Below are 21060 nucleotides of genomic sequence, written 5' to 3'. Positions count from 1 at the left end.
TGACTGAATTCCCCCCCCCCCGCCCCCAAATGCAAAAATGCTGTACATTCCTTTATGCAGGTTTCCATAGAGTTGAACTTCTACTATTTTTTTGTTGTCGCTGTTAAAGGGGTCAGCAATGCACTGTACAATGGGATCTGGCTGTCAGGAAATGTGGAGGAATTCAGGGACACTTTTAACATCTTGTTGGTGGGGTTGGAGAGCAGCATTAAAACCTGCATCCTGGAAATCTCCCCACCAAAGAGAAGAAAAAAGCCCGGAGGAGCCCCGGGAGAAGTTACGAAGACATAGTGTTTTCTCGATTCTAAGTTTAAATAAGTTATTTCTTCCCTACTTCCTTTGTTAAAATATGATATTCTAGCTTTAATTGCTTCAATCCTATTACTTGTTCCTTTTAGCAAGTGATTGTGTAGCCCCTTGCCGTGGGGAAATCCCCTGACCGCGGGTCCGTGTTATTTAGACAAGTACTCTTTCAGAAGTAAATGCCATTCTTAGCATAGGGAAGTACTTTAGGTCTAAAGGGGTTAAGAAGGCCTCCCTGCATTCAGAAACATGCAGGGGTCCCACCGTGCCAGTTCCAGCCTTTTAAACTCTTTCCAGCTTTTTTTTCTTGCAACAAATCTGTCTGACTGCCACCAGGACATAGGAAGCGTGTGCCTGTCAAAGAAATCAAGTTTACTTTTTCTGACTTGTTAACAGAGGCAGGGTATAAATAGAGCTAACTCTGCTCAGACTATTGGCATTTCTCTTAAAATAAGGGGGTAACTTCCTAGGACCTTTAATCCAATGAGGTCCAGACCAAACTGCACTATCAACAGAGGCAGCAAAGGAGCTTGCTGAAGTTTTTACAGAAGTCAGGTGCATTTGGGTTCCTCGAAAATTTAAGGCTTACCAAAAAAAAAAAAAAAAAAAAAAGAGCAAGCCCAAGCAAACAAGAACAACCTCCAGCTCAGTCACTGCCATTGCCCTGGAGAAGTTCTGAGATGTTGGTGCTGTTCACGCGGTGGATGTGGATCTTGCTGGGGAAGAGCAGTGTCCTGTTGCTTCTGGAGGTCTCTCTGAAAGGGAGAGCCCTACCTCCAATCCGGTATTCCCACGCTGGGATATGCCCCAATGACATGAACCCCAACCTGTGGGTAGACGCGCAGAGCACTTGCAAGAGAGAGTGTGAAGCTGATCTGGTGAGTGATGCACATTTTTATCTCTCTGCGATGTGGGCGATGGGGTTTGTTGGTGGGCTTGTTTGCACCGCAGTCTGTTTCTGTTGCAGATAGAAAGGCACCGGCACCGTGCAGGACTTGATGCAGACAGCGCACGTATTTAATTGACCCGTGACCTATAGAAAATGTTTGATGAGTTATCAGTGAAGTGGGGAGGTGTGTGGCAGCTGTCACTTATCCCGATGTGGGTACAGCACTCGCTCCGTTGGATCATTTTCCATACTTTCTTGTCAAAAGAAACGGCCGAATTTGATGCTCCAGAACTCAGCATGCCTTGGGGCCAATCCACAGTATTTTAGCAGTGTCACCATGTTCTTTGGTGGTGGTGGCCATCATCAATGCTTTATATTCCTGGGAGGAATCATGTATGAAATCATTTGATTTAACACGGAAAGCATCAGCCTTTGCTGCACTTGAAACACAAAGTGTGCTTGGAGTGCAATGCAGGGGCATGGTTAAAAATGACCATGCAGACGTTCTCTGTGATGCTCGCTCCCAGCTCAAAATGTGCTTAGCTTACAACCTTAAAATTCATTTTTCAACCCGTCAGCACTGCCAGCTCAAGCTGGCATCTGAAAATACCTGCTCGTCCTGCCTCTTACGTCATGTCCGACGGCAGAGCTCCTGCAGCCCAAACCAGGCTGACAGCACCGTGCACCCTGCTAAAACAAGTCATTGGGTTTATGTTCTGTAGGCAGGTTGTTTCTGCAGCGCTAAAAGGAGTTTTTTGGGGGGGGGTAAGTAGAGAAAAAGGCTGGCCATCGAGTAAACAAAGAGTTTTGCTCAGATGCATCCCATGTGTTCTGAATGAAGGTGCTGGTTTTACTTTTGCCATTCCCAACTAAGCCCCCTTTATTTCAACTACCAGGTGCAGCAATGAATATTAAATCACCTGCAAAAACCCAGCAGCAGCAGCAGCAGCAGAGGACATTGTTTTAATAACTTACTGGTCAAAAACTGAAAGCCAGAAGCCACTGGTTAAAACTATTCGCTTTTGCCTCGTGGCAGCACAGAGTCCTGGGACCTCGCACGGAGTGAGTGGTCTGCAAGCAGCCAGGGACTCTGCCACCAACTTTGCTAAAGCCACGCTCCTCACCCTCAGCCGAAACCGTTACCCGTTCTGGTTTCTAGCTTTGCTTCTGAAACCTAGTAATGTGTCACTGGAAGTGGGGAGAGAGTTATGTTATTAGGTCATCTTTTTCCCAATAAGGAAAGGATAGTGGACTCAGGGGAAGCTATTTAGTTTGGTAGCTTAAAAAAACATTTTGTTCTCACTTACGGAGAAAGCCGTTGGATTTCAGGGGGGTTGTAGAGGTTTAACACATGGTGGAAGTGTGCCCCGTTGGGTACACGGTAGCAGTGCTCGTGGTCCCTTAAAGTAATCCGTAACAACACAGCAGCTGTGATCACACATATCAAATACCTTTTCTGCACAGAGGATGAAAATTATGCTAAAATTAACCGCAATTTAGAGCTGACTGTAGCTGAGACGGGGTGTAATAAATCACTAGAAGAGCAATGCTGCCTTTGAAAATAGGACTAAAATAGGACAGAGAAGCCATAATGAGCTGTTTTGGGTTTGTTTTTCTAAATACCATAGAAAAATTATTTTTGGAGCAAGTATTTCCTTACTTTTGAGATATTCTATTATTTCCTCTACAATGTGAACAATTACAAATCCTTGGCAGTTTCACCTCCAAGAGTAGGCTGTTAGCCTCAGGGAATTCAAATAATACTTTACATACTTCTGTGGAAAATAAGAAGGATTACTGCCTACAGCCATATGATAAGACTTTCCATCCGCTCTTGTTTCTCAGGGCTTGTCCTCAGGCATTTCAGAGAGTGCGGAAGGGGGGTCGTTGGTTCGGTAGTCAAGAAGTCCATGTGACTTTAGGAAAGACTTGTGATGAGGCTGGTGTTTAAGAAATACATTTTCCTTCTCGAGAGTCTTCTCTTGAAGCACTTCAGAAACCCCAGTGTGTTTAGACACCTCTCGGGAGAGGCTGGAGGGATGTTTCCACTCATTGCCAGTGGGGACACTGAGTTTCAGACCGCAGATATCTGCGGCAGACGAGGTCCCCTGAGCTAACACCTTGGAAGTTTCTGGTCTCTCTGCTTGCTGGGTCTCTAAAAAGGACTTTACTCTGTCCCCAGTAATGATCGGGTTCTTTTCCTTCCCCGCAGGAGTGTGAGACCTTTGAGAAGTGCTGCCCCAATGTCTGTGGAACGAAGAGTTGCGTGGCGGCTCGGTACATGGATGTCAAGGGGAAAAAAGGGCCGGTGGGAATGCCCAAAGAGGCAACCTGCGACCGTTTCATGTGCATCCAACAAGGCTCAGAATGCGACATCTGGGACGGGCAACCCGTCTGCAAGTGCAAGGACAGGTGTGAGAAGGAGCCGAGCTTCACCTGTGCCTCTGATGGGCTCACCTACTACAACAAGTGCTACATGGATGCCGAAGCTTGCATCAAAGGCATTACATTGAATGTAGTCACCTGTAGGTACCATCTTACCTGGCCAAACACCAGCCCTATCCCACCAGAAACAACAGCTCGCCCTACTACTGCCTATTCTGAGACAACAGTCATTGATATCTTGCCACCCGCCCTAGTGAACAACCCCGTCCATCAGTCGGTCTACGTGGGAGAGACCGTCAGCTTCCTCTGTGATGTTACAGGGAGACCCAAGCCAGAAATCACATGGGAGAAGCAGGTTGATGGGAAAGAAAAAGTCATTATGAGGCCAAATCACGTCAGAGGGAACGTCGTGGTCACCAACATCGCCCAACTGGTCATCTACAACACGCAGCTCCAAGACGCAGGCATCTACACCTGCACTGCCAAAAACAGCGGTGGCCTTCTCAGGGCTGATTTCCCTTTGTCAGTCATCAAAGGAGAACCCACATCTAAAGAAGCTTCCCAAAACAAAACACATTTTCCAACCGATGAATGCCTGAAACAACCAGACAGCGAAGACTGTGGGGAAGAGCAGACCAGGTGGTACTATGATGCAAAGAAAAACAACTGCTTTACTTTCATCTACGGGAACTGTAACAGCAACCTCAACCACTTTGAGACCTACGAGAACTGTATGTTAACCTGCATGAACGGCCCAATCAACATTTGCAATCTGCCAGCCCTCCAAGGTCACTGCAAAGCCTATGAGCCCAGATGGGCCTATAACAGCTTGACAAAGCAGTGCCAGTCCTTCATTTACGGCGGGTGTGGAGGCAACGAGAACAACTTTGAGAGCCGGGAGGCCTGTGAAGAGATGTGCCCTTTCCCGAAGAACACGCACTGCAAAGCTTGCAAACCACGCCAGAAGCTGGTGACAAGCTTCTGCAAAAGCGACTTTGTTATCCTGGGCCGTATAACAGAGCTGACTGAAGACCAAGACTCGGGACATGCCCTGGTGACAGTGGAGGAGATTCTCAAAGATGAAAAAATGGGATTAAAATTCCTGGGGAAGGAACCGCTAGAAATCACGCTTTTGAACATGGACTGGAGCTGCCCATGTCCCAACATGACCACGGTGGATGGCCAGCTCATCATCATGGGAGACGTCCACAATGGCATGGCTGTCCTACAGCCAGACAGCTTTGTGGGGACCTCCAGCATCCGGCGCGTGCGGAAACTTCGCGAAGTCATCCACAAGAAAACCTGCGAGCTTTTGAAAGAGTTCCTAGGATTGCATTAACCTCCTTCACGCGTGTCAGCCTTCCAGACCCGTGTGTTACGTAGGGCTAACGAGCGCTAGGCTAGTGCGCAAACTAAACAAGCTGTTTGAAGATACACCGTAGGAATTATGCAGAACCCTTATTTTAATCTATTAATGATGCTTAGCAACAATGTAGTATGGTCTTTGGCAAGCACGTAAACCAGGGGCAAAAGGCTATTAATCTTGCATTGAAATCAATTTGTCCATATAGGAGTGCCATTTTACTAGATGACTCACTGCAGTAATTATACAATTTTTATGTAGCTTCCATCATAAATGACGGAATTCATAGCATTTGTTTAGCTAATTGGTACACAGCTAAGTAATATATAATGTCAACTTAATCTGTCTCATTTATGGTATGGAAATGCTATGGTAAGTCATTATAAGTAAGTCACACACTTGTCTCCTTATAGCAGCACTAATATTTCAAGAGAAAAGCCTGTAAATTATTGTCTATATTTACAATGGTGCACATTTAACCAATCTATGCATTATGAATTTGCTTCTTTTAATTGAAATTTTCCTAGCCCTTTTCTTTGGAATGTACCTCATTTTTAAATGGCAACTACTACCTATCTTGCAATCTTTACCGGAGGGAAAAAAACTCCCTTGATCCTATGCCCAGGACACCAGGTCCCTGTGGAAGCTCAAGGCACAGTCTCACCCCGAAATGACTTTTCTGTCATCAGAACAAGGTCAGCGAACACCCTCATTCCATTGCACTTCCCTATTCTTGTTTTAATCAATATGTTGTCTGTCACAAAAAGTCCAAGGCAGTAGGATGGCAGTGTGCTGCCAGCTGTCTTGCTTTTGAAAATCCTTTACCCCAAATTTATTGCTTATTTTCATTAGAAATCCTGCTTTTATAGATGAGAGAGTAAAGTAAGAGGAGTCAGAACAAAATTCAAAATAGAAAAGTGCAGTGCACGGTCTGCAGACTGTATTACACAGACACAAAGCTGCTGCAACCGAACTGCACACACACACAGACGCAGCGAGTGGACACCCTTTAAAGGCATTTATCGGTTTCACCCTTTTAGAGCACTCTTTCAAACCACAGAAAACATTTTCCGCCAGGCCACTGTATATACGTGTATGATTAAATACCCTGAGACAGACAGCACGGGCTGTGGGTGTGAGCACGTGCATACACGTAGGATCGATCATCTTAACATTTGTGTGTCCAAAAAATGTAACATTTGCCTATGCAAAAATCCTTAAATAAAGAAAAGGCTGATCCTGGAAAAATCCTGCCTCGCTAAGGACTGTCATTGCAGGGAAGAGGGCGAGCGTGGCGCGGCCAGCCTTATCACTGCTCTTTGTTCCCTGGGTTCAGGGAGCGACCACGGCGGTGCCCGGAGCTTTCTGCCTTCCACCAAAGGCCGGTGCGCGGCCGGACCGGTGTCAAGACGTGTTCGGGCGGGAGGAAGGACGGTGCAGTCGCGCTGCTCCATGGTGCCATCTGACGGGCTTGGTGCGGGGCGGGCGGCAGGACAGTGGCTGGTGCCTGGGCAGCACGTGTCTGCTTTTGCAGGCGTGCGTTGGGGTGGGTGCGATAAGGGCTGGGGAAAGGACATTGAATAGGCAGATGCTGGGCTTCAGCATGACCTGCAAGGCTCCAAACCACCCCCCCCCGAAGCCTGAACACCTTGGGTATTTTGCTGAAGAATAACAGTGAGGGTAACAACCTTGAACGTGGGGGCAACAACCTTGAACGTGGGGGCAGCTGCTTTCTGCGAAGGCTTTCTGTGCCCTGCACCAGCAGCCAAGCTATGGGCAGAGACCACAGCACGATGGAGAACTGGGCTTCTCTCCCAGTGGTCTGGGCTTGGCTTGTGTCTGAAATGCTCCGGCAGCAGGAACGGATCTAAATCTCCGGTTTTCTGTATCATTCCAGAATAAGCTGGGTGGGAGGGAGAGGAGCCTGGACCAGATTTGCTGGCCAAGAAAATACCTGTTTTTTTTTTCTGTTGTTGTTGCACCTTTCCTAAGTGTACCTGACAAAAACTCCAATTAAAGGTCCGTAATGTTTGTGTGTGTTCTTGTGAAGACTGTTTTCTGGAGCCAGGAGCTGCCAGCCCCGCTGCCCTCCTCTGCCGGATCATCCCTGGCTGTGGCAAGTGCCAGTGTTTTGATGGCTCATCTGTCATTTTTCAAGCAAGCCGTAGGAAGTGGCATGTTCTTGCCATACTTTCTAACATAGAGGCATCGAAGGATGAAGGTTTAATAAAGACTGGCTTTATATGGCTCTTTTTTTTCCAAAAGCTAAAAGATTTTGCAAGTGTGGGAGTGTTGGAGTGACTCGGGAGACATGTATCTGGTTGTTCCAGCAGAGCTGGGATGCAAACGTAGCTGAGAGCAAAAAGCACACAATTCATTGCTGCTCCAGCTAGCACATTACAGCACTTAAGCCTGAGGTCTAAAATGCAGTCTTAACTTCTGCTCCTAGTTAAACCCCTGGGAATAAAGCCCGCACTTAAAGCGAAGTGAGCGTGCAAGTGATCTGCTGCGCTGCGTCCCAGGGTTGTGCAAGGCATAACGTGCCTCCCAGCCCCCTTCGGGCATGCAGTCCTGGTGTGCGAGGGCTTGCTTGCACGGGGGACATTTTGGGTCAGTTTTCCAATGTGGTGCAGTGCAAGGGGACACCGAACAGGCCAGCCCAGCTCCCAGACACGGTATGGCCACGCTTGTGTAGCTCCTGCCCGGACCCACGGAGCCCGGCTGCTTCTGAGCCCTGCGGTATCTGCGGGACGGCTCAGTGCCGGGCAGATGCACCCTCGGCACGAGGCGGCACGGGCGAGTGTCACACGCAGCTGCCGTCACACACCGGCCCCGCACGGGCACATGGTCCCTCTCTGCGGCAGGCCAGGCCGATCCATTCGGTCCCATGGTGCCACGCAGGCCGGGACCAGTGGGGTGCCAGCCAGCAGCCCCACAGCGACAGGTCACCCAGAGAAGACAAATATTGACACAACCAGCCGGGTTGGGAGTGACGAGCTGTGCTGCGACCCCCTGGGGTGCACAGGGCTGTGCTCCGCTGCACAGCACACCACGTCTGCCCCGGAGCAGAAGGAGCAGTGCCACGGGCATCCCCTTGCCCGCTCGACGGGGGACGAACCGTCCCTGGCCGTCCCAGGAGCACCGCACCTCCCCGTGGCATGGGACTGACCCTAACCCCGAGCCTCTCCACCTTCTGACCTTGAAGAATTTAGCTCTCCACTCAAAGCTAGTATTTTAGTTCAGCCTCTTATTAAATCCTTAAGAAGCCTAAAATTCAAGTCTGACCAGTCAGCCAGCCTGAGGAAAGCCTACACACAGGGTCAGGCGCTGAAGCATGTCGTTAAAGCCTTTGCAAGGCTAATAGGTACTTGCATGTGGCTCCTGATCAGAAAATCCCTTTTGTGTTGCTCATGCACTCAGTTTTCCATCCTGCTGTCCGGGGTGCATCTCTCCAGGCTGTCAGAAAGCTGGAAGGAAATGCCAGTATGTAAAGTTTGCGTTAAATGTATGACAGGAGAGAGAAAAGGAGAAGCCTGCTTGACTCCTCTCCTGGCACGGCAGCGGGCTGGGAAGGAGCACGAGCGCCTGTTGGAGGCTCCAGGGAAGAGCTGGAGGAAGGATGTCACCTCCAAAGCCACTTGGCCTGGCCAGCAGCCACTGTCAAAGCTCTCCTCCGCGTGCAGACACCATTTCCCGCAGACGCCAGCCCGGGAAGCAGCAAGGGAGCAGACCCACGTTAGCTGGGTCCAGGACCTGCAGGAGCTCCCCAGGGCTCAGGGACAGATGTGACGGACACTTCTGGGGAGGCAGGAGGATGGCGCAGAGCCGCTGGCACCAGCGCGGCGTGCTCACCTCCCAGTCTGGAGTGAAGACGAAAAGTGCAACAAGATGAATCTGCAAACCCTGCAGCTCAATGGAAACCATCCAGCATATGGATCCGAAAATGAGTCACAGGTTATTGAGCAAACCGTCTGTGCAGCCCAGCAATAGTAACAGGGGGGCACAATATCCCAAAAAAGTGATGGCGTGCAGCTTCTGCACGGGGACTGCTAGAGCACGTCCGGATTAGAGCTGGCGGTGCAGGGCACGAGGGCCCCGCGTTAGTGCGCGCGGAGAGATGGCTGGATGGTTATTTAGAGAGAGGATCCTGCATCACCACAAAGCCCAGAGCAGCTGAGGTCAAAGGAAAGAGGAAATTGAGTGTGTTCTCATTGCAGGGGCTTGAGATGAGGTCAGGCAGAAGTTTTTATGGGCAACCAGCTCCAGAACTAGGAGCAAATAGAGATGGTGACGCCATTGGAACATGATTCAGACGGCAAAGGTATTTAAGAGCTTAGCTCCCAGTTGTTTCAAAGGGAATTAGGGACCCCTGCGAGAATTACTGCGTGGCCACAGGTCTCTCGGTTCCTGAGGGAGGTGGCTGTGACGAAGGTCATGCACGGCTTCAGCCAACACCTAATGACTTCCTGCAAGAAGGAGGAGTAATTCAGCTGGCGCTAAATTAGCACCTTGCAGCACGAGCCCCACTTCCTCCACCTGAAGCACCTTGCTCCCCGGTTCGCTGTAATTCCTGCGGTGTGCACGTGCTGTGAAATTCTCGTGTAGGTAATTACCAGGAAAAGATCGCAGCCAGGCTGGGTATCAACACCGAGACTGGATGGAGCCAGGTTTCCGAAGGCACGGCTGTCAAAATGTCACCCTGAGCGAGAACTTCAAGTTTAGAGCCTGTGTTTTTATACCAAATTTTTAGTGTTTTCCCCTTTGCCGGACTGGTTACTGATTGCCTACGAGTGACCTCCAACTGCCTTATTGATTTACAGCACCTGTCAAAGGACAAAAAATGAGCCCCACGTCCAGGATCTGAGAAATACTCTCAATGGAGGTTGCACAACTGAATAAACGTTCTGCCAGCTCTTTGAATCTTGAAAACGAAAAAAAAAGCGAAGTCAGCTTGAGCTCCTGATCTACAATGCAAACACCAGTGGGATGTGAAGATAACACTGCCGCACTAGCGGACATATCTATTAGCCAAAAAAACGGCGCAGCCTGTTTAATTCACAGCTATTTATGGCTGGGAGAATGATGTGACATTCAGGCCTGAGAGTTTAGCAAGCGAATGGAAAGTCTTCCACAGGCTGCTGTGTGGTTCAGGTTTCAAAGTCAGGAAACTCTCAGATTTCGGTGTTTCACATCCCTATTGCACCTTTCTTCTCAGCCGAGCCCCGCGGTGCCTGCGCTGGGTGCTTACCCATCCAACCGCTGAACCGTGAGCACGGCAATTCCTACCCCCTCTCATTTGTGCCAGCGATGGCTGGGAACGCAGGAGGAAAGGAGAAGGCTGGAGCAAAGAGAATGAGGAAAAAATTCATCTAGAGGGAGGAGGGAGAGCATTTTTTTTGCCTTAAACTGGCATGACAACATGGTAGTTGGACTGGATTAACTGGCAGAAAAAGGAACTACCCACAGGCTTGTGCCTCCTCTTCCTCCTTGGCTCTGCTCCTAACACACCCAAACCAGGGGGGTATTGTAACATGTGTAAAGGACATGACTAGCTCGACTACTCGAAATAAATAGAAAAACAACAGTAATAAATCTCTGGGATCAGATGGTATTCACCCAAGGGTAAAAGTACTCACATAAAAAATTGCTTAACCATTAACTGCAGTGGATAACCTTTGCTTCAGTCTGCGGCAGGACCAGAGGATGGAAGGTGGCAAACATGGGGCTAATTTTAGAAAAGGATTTCTGGGGGCTGGGCATGAAAACTCAGCAAGTCTGGTAGAAACCGTAATAGAGGATAAAATTCACAGCTGCACGATAAATATGATGTAAAGAGGAAGAGGCTGTGGACTTCAACAGAGGGAAGTGATGCTCTGTAACACTTAACTTTCTTTGAAGCAATCACAAGGACAGAGATGGTCCAGCTGATAGAGTTGACTTGGATCAAGGCCTTGGAGCAACTTCCTCACCCAAGGCTTCTAAAGACATTTAGCTGTCCTGCAGGGAGAGGTAGCTGTAAGGCAGTCTCTTGAGCCAACAACTGGTTGAAACATCAGAAAGAAAGGGTGAGGCCGAAAGGTCAGTTTTCACAATGAAGGGAAGTCATCGGCAGCGTCCCAGGGGACCTGCGCGAGGGTCTGGGCTGCTTGATGGTCTGGAAGAGGGATGGGAGAGGTGTGTTACAAAGGCTGTTGTTGAGATCAAGTTATTTAGGGCTGCAAAAATGCAAGCTGACTGTGAGGAGCTGCAGAAGGGCATCGTAATACCAAGTGACAGGATGATAAAATAGCAGATGAAATGCAATATTGATTAATATACATGGGGGGGGGGGGGGGAAGCAAGTCCTAGCTGTGCATTCCTATAATTACTTCAAAGAAGCTGTTCCCATTGGAGACCTGGATGATCCGCACATGGATCTGACCAGGATGGCCGGTCCACCCTGCTTCTGGAGTGCAGGCAGCCCCCGGAGCAGATCCTGCACGTCACACCTCTCAAAACAGCACCAGCAGCTTAACGACTTGCAACACTCCCATTAACAAGCACAAAAGCCTACGGACATCTCAAAAACCCAGCAGCACCTGCACATCATGCTCAGGCTGCACTGGTTACTGCCTTGCTAAGAAAACACTACTTGCTGTTAAAGACTTACTCCTAAGATCACCAGATAAATCCCAGCCCCATCCCAGCCCCATAAAGTGAAATCTTGATAAAATAGGAACCTTACCTCCACCCGCCTCCACAAGCACACCATGCTGCAGGAGGGACAACGGTCATAGTCACACACCCTTCCAACAACGGAGCCCAAGTCTCTTTAGAAGGTGTCCCACAATTGCTGCATCTGCGGTGCTTGGGGAACGTGCTGGAAATCACAAAGCTCCATCGGGAAACGACTCCAAGGTTGGCCTTGGCCAAGTGACTCCATCCCTGGACAGAAGGCAAGGTGCAACCAGGATATTATAGAGACAGAGCAGGGGAGGCCTCGTTGTCCTCAACAGGACTCACCATATAAACAGGCAGGGTCAGGTTTTCCATCCATTTGTCCAACACAAATAATTTAATTACATGAGCCAAAACCAAGCACCGGCACCCAACTAGTCACACGCACAAGTATTGCACCCACCGTGGCCCCAGCATGGAGGACCCAAGGTCTTCCTCGCACGGCCACGTCTTTCTATTTTTGCAAGATTTGTGGTGCAAAGGCAAAAGAAAAAAGCCTCATCCCTCAGCACTGAAATGACGTCAGATCGCTGGAAACTGGGGCAGGAGCGTCCAGCTGCTCCCAGCGCCCGACACGAGATGGCGTGTGGCATCACAGATTGGGGACCTCGCACTTTCCATTGCATCCCCTGGTTTATTTGCTTCTTAAAGTGAAGCGTTCTCCAGTTGTGGTTAGGTTTGCCTTGCCCTAGATAATTTAACTGTTGCACAGACACTCATCTCTATAATTTAAATTTTTGAAGGCGAAAACACCCTCCCCCGAGCTGGATGGCTGGCTCCCGTTTGACTGATTTCATCCTTGCCTGGTTACTAATACAGCAGGAGAGATTTTAGGTTTATCGGGGCAAAAAAGAGATATAGTACGGAGTGTGATAAGGCAATCAAATCCATTTCCAGAGCTGCAGGAAAAAGACACAATGCATAATTTATTTGAGGGTTTTTCTCTCCCTGTTTGCAGATTGCAGAGTTTCTAAATATATTGGTCCAGTTATTCAAAATTATTCATGAATCTCTTCAGTGAATACTACTTGACCTGCAGATCATTGCAAAGTGAATATTGCAATCAAATTCCCCATTTCTGCTGTAATTTATTGTAGCTACCAGATGTATACTACCCAGGTAATTAACTCAGGATGAAACTCAAATTGTGTATTTGATTATAATACTTGCAATTCACAATTTTTACTGTGCTAGCCAGCTCCAAAAGTCATCTAATCAAGAGATGGGCAAAAGCATCTTATCACTGACATAACGAAATTGCTACTTTTATCAGTGGGTTTGGCGTTTCGGCGAAGGAGCGGCCGTTCACGAGCACGTGCGACCGGAGCTGCAGTGCCGGAGGGCTGTGTACAGGCACAGCAGGCTTGCACAGCGTCAGCAGTGAATAAACATAGATTAAAAGGCAAAAGTTAATGGCTTTCTCAGATCTGCTCCTCTAACAGGTGTGATAAGCGGGACTCACACCAAATTCTCCTTAGCTGTCGGCTCTCTGATGATGCTTTTCCCCTGAAAATATCAGGAGCAGGGTGGGATGGGCATTTTTCTCCTTGATTTGTCCAGCCCGTGTCTGCGCTCGGGATTATCTACCGTGGAGCTGCCTGGTTCACATCACTGCCAACAGCGGTGGAGAGCTACAACTCACCTGCGGAGAGCTTACGGACCACACAGACGGGTGACGGGACGGGGCGAGTGGTCCCTCGGTGCCACGGCCCGGCGGAGCATCCGTGGTGCCTCTCGGAGGGGCTGGCAGGGCTGAACCCCCTTTCCGCGATTGTTACTTCTTGGGCTTTTGCTTACAGAAATATCTAAGCGCGCCTGTAACCCAAAGCATTTAGGGATCACAGTCACATCTCCCAGTGTCACAAACTTGGCTTTAAAAATCTTGTTATTTCCTTTAAATAAATAAATTCTTGGGTGTTTCGACCGTTCCTTTAATTTGCCTTCAGACTGCAGAGCCTTTCAGCAATCACAGGTTTATGCTTTCCTTTGCCACCGCCAGCATTCAGCGCATACTCTTTTTCTCACTTTTATTTGTGAATGGAAGTTAAGGTCTCACTTAGTCACTGAATCTCCAAAGCAGGAGCTTTCGGAGATCTATCAGCCACGAGGAGACTCCCAGGAGGGTCGGGAGGAGCAGTGTTGCCACCTAGGGACCTTCTGTGAGCTCGAAAAAAATAATTTTCTCCAAGGTAGGATGCTCTGCTGCTTTTCACTCGGGTTGTGGCTGTTTGCCTGCTCGCTGTAGGTGTGCTGGGAGGGAAGCGGGTTTTGATGATGGTCTTTTTGGCTTGGCTTTTGTTTTCCTCCAAAATTATTAGCCCTCGTGGCTCGGCAACGTGTGCCAGCCAGACATCCTGCCCCGCAGACACCGACCGCCTCGTAAAGCCTGTCACCCAGCCCCTCCATCGCGGGCTCCGGGAATATATTCATCCCGAGATGCATCCCTACACCTGTTACTTATCGATTCAATTTTTCATGGTTACCTATAGAAGTTTTTCGGCAGAGAAAAATTGAAGGAGGATTTGCTGCTCCTACCCTGGCAGGAAGATTTACACACGAGCAAATGATTTGTAACAAATACAGTGTAAGATAGATGGAGCTGCTTCTCTTGTTCACAAATTATTCACAGACTATGGGCTTGAAGAGGAAGAAATTTTTTCCTCGCTTTGTAAAATACACACACATGCATTTTTATTATTATTATTTATGGCTACTTTCACTGTAAAAAATACTCCTGAGAGCATCTTTTGCAGAATTATTGTAGCTCACAGGTTGTTTAGTTGGTAATCTGCAGAGAGGACAGGTTGGGTTTTTTTTTTTTCCTTTCTCCCTGTTTTAGTAACTGCTGTGACCAGTGAAACTTTTGTCCTGGGTTTGAGCCTCTGGGCATTACAAGGTCATAAAATTTAAGTTCCTGGCCTCCACTTTTCTCACCAGTCTGCTCAAGGGAGCGTATCGCAGAAACAGCTCCTGGATTTTGCTGGGCGAGCACAGCTCCTTAAATCAAGCTCCAGGGTAAATGCTCGTGGCCGACCATTCAGGATTGCACTCTGCAAGCATTCCTGAGGTGATGAAAAAAAGAGCTGTTTCTACAAATATTTCTGGCTAGAAGGGAGGTTACTAGAGCCTCAGGTGCCACCACAGGAGGAAGCGGTGGGAGACGGACACGTAAATAGAAACAGGGACCCTGACACTCTGGAGGGCTCAGAAAGATATTTCTAGACAGAACCTTTGCAGTTTTGCTTGTATTCCCATATAAGGGATTAGTTTTTCTGGATAAAGCTTTCTTTTCCCTACTTCCATAGCTAGAATTAAAATGCATCTCCATGTACTTGGCAACGCCGTGAGCGGGGGCAGACCCTCCATCCAGCTGTGCTACACTCAGGTGTAATTCGGAGTTTTCCTTCGTGGCCAGCCAGGGGAGCGAAGCAGCTCCAAACCTCGTTCTTGCGGTAGCTGCATCCTGCAGGAGTCACGCAGCCCGGTGAAACCGGCATTGCTACAGCCTGCCTAACAAAATCTAACGGTTCGTTAAAAAAAATAAATAGAGAAATAGTATATTTTTGCCCTGAAGATCCAGACACTGCTAGGTGCTAACTAGGTCGCTATTCAAATCCCTGTCTTCACGGCTTCTGCGTTCCAGCTGTGAGCGTGTGTGTCTACGCTACCTATCGATTTGTGCAAATCACGTAACCTATGCAAAACTCATTGGCCTGTGAGCTGAGCAAATACACAACTGGTCTGTGAATCCATTATTGGTAGGAGCAGATGGGTTGCTTGCTTAAATAAATGCATTTGCAAACTCCTCTAGGTCTGCATTCAAAACCACCAGTTTGTTTATACAACGCGGTGTAGCCAGGCTCCTACACTCCTCTGCTCACCAAACCTTCCCTGGCCTGCAGTTCAGGTGCTTTCATTTTTGCATAAAGAAAATCTGAACATGAATACGTTTTTGCAAACATAACTAAAAAAAAAAAATAATAGTCTCTTTTGATTTGCAATGTATGAGTAAAGCATTGCTTATTTTCATGCACTGTTAATTGGAATCATCCATTATACGTCAGAGACAGAGCAAAATAGACACAGAATAAAAATATCTGCAGTGACCTGGTCCTGCAAATGCTGAGTAACTTCACGCTCTGGAGCAGAAGTGCCTTGAACAAAATCATTTTATTCCTTCATTCTGGAGCTGCACATACGGGATGGCTGGAGTCGGCAAGAGCAAGGGAGGGAAACCGAGAGTGACATTTTCTTCCTCTGCTGTTGCACCCTCAGCTGACAAAAACAGTCAAGGGGCTGGGGAAAAGCACTTTTGTTTGCTCTGCGGCTGCTCGGGTGGGTGTCGCTGCTTCACCTGGGGAAACCTATTTCCACCCAGTCCTCCGTCCCGGCTCGACCCGGCCAGCTCTCACACAACCGTACAGCCTGCAACCGGCCACCGCTCCCCAGACACCCTGGAGACCTTCTGCTGGAGAGGAGGAGGAGGAGGAGGAGAGCACGCGCACGTGGCTCATCAGCTGCCTGTGCAAAAGCAAGCTGGTGGTTTCAGCCCGGTTCCCACAGCACAATCGCTGCGAGCACACGCACGGCGGGCTCTCAATGGCCACCTTTGTTGGCAGCCACAGGGCAGGAGCACACAGGCTGCTGACGTGGCACCCGGCTGTGTCACCTTGTCCTGTCCCCGGGCGCACTGGGAGGCTGGACCGGAGCAGAGCCCTGCCCTCGGGCACGAGCAGGGGGTCCCACTACCTCCTTCCTAATTTTTATGTTCGCTTTTACGTCTTAAAATAGAAAAGAAAACCAAATGAAGAAAAGAGTCTGGCAGAGGAGGAAGGAGGTGGAGGCATTTCCTCTTCGACAGATCCTTCCTCTGTCTTAATTTCCTTATTTTCCCCCTTCCAGTTTCTTCCCCTACCTGTTGAAACGGGGTTACCACGACACGATGACAGAAAAGCTGCAATTTTAATGTGTGAAGCTGTTACAATTTTAAATAATTGCTATAACCCCCCCGCCCCCAAATTCAAAGAAAGCGTTTCCCCCCCCGCACTGCTCTCCCATCCGCAGCACCCAGCGCCGCCGACCGCCCCGCTTGGCGTGCCGGCGCTTCTCGGCAGACACACTCCCACCCCGGCAAAAGTCAATGTTTACATTTGTCACATATATTTTTAGTGCGTCCTATACCCGGCCATGCCTCAACCCAGCCTCGTGGGCCAATTGCCATGTTGAAAGGCACCTCCCAGCAAGTGTTACTTCATTTCTGGAAGGACCGAGGAAAGAAAAAATCCCCAAGTGAGTCCTGGCAGGAGCTGGCTGCAGGGTCCCCGTTTCACCAGTCCTGCAGGTTCTTCCAGTTCACGAGGACAACGTGCACGGCAAAGGCATTTGCTCTGCAAGTGGCCTCCCAGTACCTGACCTCTGCGAGTGCAAACAGCGCTCACAGCAGCAAAGCGCCCGGCACAGACCCCTCACCCAGGGCTGACTGCACCCCTGAGAGACGGTCAGGATAAATTCACTGGGTTTTGGTGGGCTTTGGGGGTCTCCTTCTAAGAGGACTTCAAAGAGTTACAAGTAATAGTGACCAATTTCCAATTTTCCTTCATTTTGTCTTGACTGGCTTGTCCCTGTACTGGCAGGACGCTGTTGAGTGTTGCACACCAACTAGCATCTTCACTACGGGCACCGCACAGCCCGGGTCATCTCCAGCACAAAGGATTTGTGCCCCGTCTACATTAAGCCACAGCCACTGCCATTTAGTCCCACTTGACATCAGCTCCCCTGGAAACGTCCCCATAAAGCAGCTGTCCCCCGTTTAAGCACATCCCGAGGATACTGAATGGATGGAAAGCAAATAATGCTTTCTCTTTTCCCGTGCTGTGAGAGGGATCGTGCATTTCACAGGAGAATAAGGCCAACCTTCATGGTGCCAAAGTCCACGGCTCACCTCATCCCCGCTCCACAGGGGACGGCTGGCAGCTCCACCATGCCCCCTCTGCCCCGTCCCCACCTTGGGGATGGGGACAGCAATGTCACACGGGGCTTTTCTAAGGATAAAAGTCTGTTGCTGACTGGGAGGTGCTTTACCGCAGGCTCACCCAGAGCTCCCAAACGAGAAGGAAACCTCACGGCAGCGCTGCAAGGCATGGAAATGGGGTTATACCTCGTGCTGATGGGGAATGGAGGCTCAGAGAAATCGGAACTGCTGCTGGAAGCCAGGAGCAGGCGAGCACGGTGAGCAGGTCACATCCTTTCATTCGCAGCTCTCCACGGCATGATTTATCAAGTGGCTATAGAAAAAACCAAGCAAATAAAGAACAAACTGGCTAGAGGTTATACAGCCTGGGCTCCCCTTTGTCTTTCAGCCTGCCCAGATGTGCTGGTTTGGGCTGGGATTGAGTTAATTTTCTTCACAGTAGGTAGGATGGGGCTCTGGTTTGGATTTGTGCTGGAACAGTGCTGATAACACAGGGGTGTTTCCGTTACTGCTGAGCAGTGCTTACACAGAGCCAAGGATGTTTCTGCTCCTCACCCCACCAGCGAGTAGCTGGGGGTGCACAAGGAGTTGCAGGGGACACAGCCGGGACAGCTGACCCCAATGACCAAAGGGATATTCCATACCCTATGATGCCATGCTCAGTGTATAAACCTGGGGGCGGGGAGAAGGAAGAGGGAGACGTTTGGAGTGATGGCCTTTGTCAAGTAACCTTCCTGCTTTCCGGGAGATGGCTGAACACCCGCCTGCCGATGGGACGTGGTGAGTGAATTCCTTATCTTGCTTTCCTTGCGCGTGCGGCTTTTGCTTTACCTGTTAAACCACCTTTATCTCAACCCACGAGTTTTCTCACTTTCACTCTTTTGATTCTCAGCCCATCCCACCGTGGGGGGAGTGAGCCAGCGGCTGCGTGGGGCTTAACTGCTGGCTGGGGTTAAACCACCGCACCAGCTAAATGTCGGTATGGGAGAGGCTGGAGACTGGATACAGCCCTCAAGTTCGGGAGCTCTAACAGGGAGTGAAAGAAAAGGCTCTGGATGAAGATAACTGCAGCAGTTATATGACTAATCCCAACATCTACGGACATTTTCCCCTCTGCCTGTAAGACTTATGTGATCCTAAACATCCTTAAGGAAAACCACCCTGTTCTGGCTAGCAGATGACTAACTCCTTGCAAATAATACAGATATCTTTTTATATACGACAAAAGACCAAAATATCCAAGATGACAGTGCCCCACAGAAGTGACTCAAAGCCGGGCACAACGTGAGACCCGGCTGCAGCGCTCCCAGCCAGAATGAGCCTTTTGTTCAAGCAAACGCAAATGTCAGGAGAGGGAAGGGGCCAGTTGCCACCCTGCAGCAATGCCTCCGGCGGCAAGGCCGGGCTGGGCGGCCTCAGATCTCTGCAGAACATAGGCAAAGTCCAAATCCTAGCTCTAACCACTCTGACTTTTAGAGAGAGTAATCTCAGTCTCACAGATGATCCCCTTCTCCACTTACTTATTGCTCGTTTTCTAATTTTGTCAGGCAGACATCTAAGTATGTGGAGTCCATTTGTGCAGGCATCAAAAAGCCAAACTCACTGGAGATCTCAGACCAAAATGTATTTTAAAATGCATTATTAGCTGCGTATTACCCACAGCACATATGTAGAGGGGAAAAGTTTCAGTGATTGTTAAAGGCAAAAATCTGTCCTGCATCGCTGAGGTTTCCCTCCCCACCGTTAGCTCTGTTGCAGGTGAACAGGGTCATCCTCCTCTCCATCCATCCTGCTCTCCTGAGCCTCGGTGGGCACGGGACTGTTCCAACAGCAGCGGCAGAGGCCGTGGAAAGCAGCCTGGGCAGGGCTTTGGGATGCTGCAGAGAAGGAAAGGGAGAAAGTATGTGACATTACTAAGCAGGATTGTTTACAAGATATGAGTCCCGTGTTGCCATTGACAATTAACTATAGATCACCAGAGGAACATCGTTCTCTACCACAACTATGTGTATTTTTAGATTAATGTTCCACAAATGTTTTGTAAAGGAAACTTCTTTGCCTAAAGCATCTACTTCTTCTCAAGCCTCCAGTGGTACAGCATAAACCATGTTACTAATAACAATTGTTCCTGCATTTGTTTCTTGAACATAGATCACAAAATACAGTTTCTTTGAAAGCGTCTGTATACTCTTCTATTTCTGTCCTTTTTATTCAACCCTGTAGAGTAAAACAGGCAACTGTGAGTCCAGAGAGGGACACAGCCCTGCCCTGAAGAGATTACAGTCTCCATCAGATAATACACTGCAAATTATACATGGTGAGGCACAGACCTCAGAATGGGGAGAACAGCTTGGTTTGGGAAAGAAACTAAGAAAAGTAAGTTTTAAGGAGGAAAACAGAAAAATCAAGAGGGGGAACTTGGGAATTTCAAACAATAAACAAGGTAAGAGAGAGTTTGTAGAGCAAAAAATTTGAAAAAGGATTGATTCGTAGAGATGAGATCCAGACCCTACATTTAACCGACCTTCTGATATCTGACTTGGGGCAGGTAAGCTGCTCCAAATACTGAGTTCTTAAAACCACAGAGACACTAAGAAATAATGGAAGACAACCTTACTGACCTCTGGCAGTTCATCACCCCCAAATGTGTGCCATCTACTGAGATGACCAAGTCAGCCTTGCTCACAGGTCTCTGGTGTCACCAGCAGATTCGCCTACCTCCCACCAGCCACTGCCACGTGGCACGCTCAGGGACAGCAAGGCAATCTCAGACAAGGTGGGACGGATGGCTTATAGACCGAGCAGCAGCTCCACCACGTGATGCCAACACTTCCCTCCTATTAATTGGGCTAGTAGAGTACCTCCCAGAGTAGCTCCTCAGGGCTAAGCCTTCGTTTGTAGACTCAGCTGAGCAGGAACAAGCACAGTAGTTGCGTTGTAGCGAGGACAGTGCAAGACGTAAGTGAGGCAAGGGCAGGGAGAGGGGACGTGGTTTATTAGGTCAGCTGGTGTACTTGGAAAAACTAGACATGCTTTCAGGCGCATAAGGCTTCCTTAGGTCTGAAATAGAAGCAATAACCTTAGAGCTAAATACAGGTTGAGAATAATTGTTCTGAGTTAAACTTCATTATATTAATGAATTAGGCAATTTGAGAGAAAGGATGATTGGTTCCTGTTGATCAAAGGGAGGATACTAGCCAGAGGACAGCTGATAATGTCATTTATGGCACAAAGAGAGGGCGAGAGAGACAGGAATAATTATTGCCTAGGGATGGCTGGTGGTAGCAAAAATTATAATGTAATATGCAATCAATATCTGTGTGATTTTTATATCCTAGAGTCAGGAATTTTAGTACTCGGATTGTCTTTTGAAGCAGTTTTAGAGACCTTCCTCGAAGGTCAGGAGTGAGAGGTCAGAGATGCAGTGGTTGA

The 21060-nt window shown here is 48.8% G+C and overlaps 1 protein-coding gene across 1 annotated transcript; it reads left to right on the top strand.

Moving 5' to 3' along the window:
- The first annotated feature begins 578 nt into the window (after positions 1–578).
- On the top strand, positions 579–5952 carry WFIKKN2 (WAP, follistatin/kazal, immunoglobulin, kunitz and netrin domain containing 2). Its single transcript, XM_054846650.1, has 2 exons — positions 579–1181; positions 3405–5952. The coding sequence occupies exons 1-2, from the start codon at positions 984–986 to the stop codon at positions 4914–4916; spliced, it is 1710 nt and encodes a 569-aa protein (XP_054702625.1). The 5' UTR covers positions 579–983; the 3' UTR covers positions 4917–5952.
- Positions 5953–21060: the final 15108 nt, after the last annotated feature.

Source organism: Grus americana, chromosome 18, assembly GCF_028858705.1.
Source record: "Grus americana isolate bGruAme1 chromosome 18, bGruAme1.mat, whole genome shotgun sequence".
Taxonomy (NCBI): Eukaryota; Metazoa; Chordata; class Aves; order Gruiformes; family Gruidae; genus Grus; species Grus americana.
The sequence above is the reverse complement of the archived record's forward strand: the minus strand, read 5'-3'. Positions and strand labels throughout refer to the sequence as shown.

Coding starts and splice junctions, on each gene's coding strand:
- WFIKKN2 (XM_054846650.1), top strand. CDS start 984: ATGTTGGTGCTGTTCACGCGGTGGATGTGGATCTTGCTGGGGAAGAGC. Junction 1,182..3,404: donor GAGAGTGTGAAGCTGATCTG/GTGAGTGATGCA, acceptor CCTTCCCCGCAG/GAGTGTGAGACCTTTGAGAA.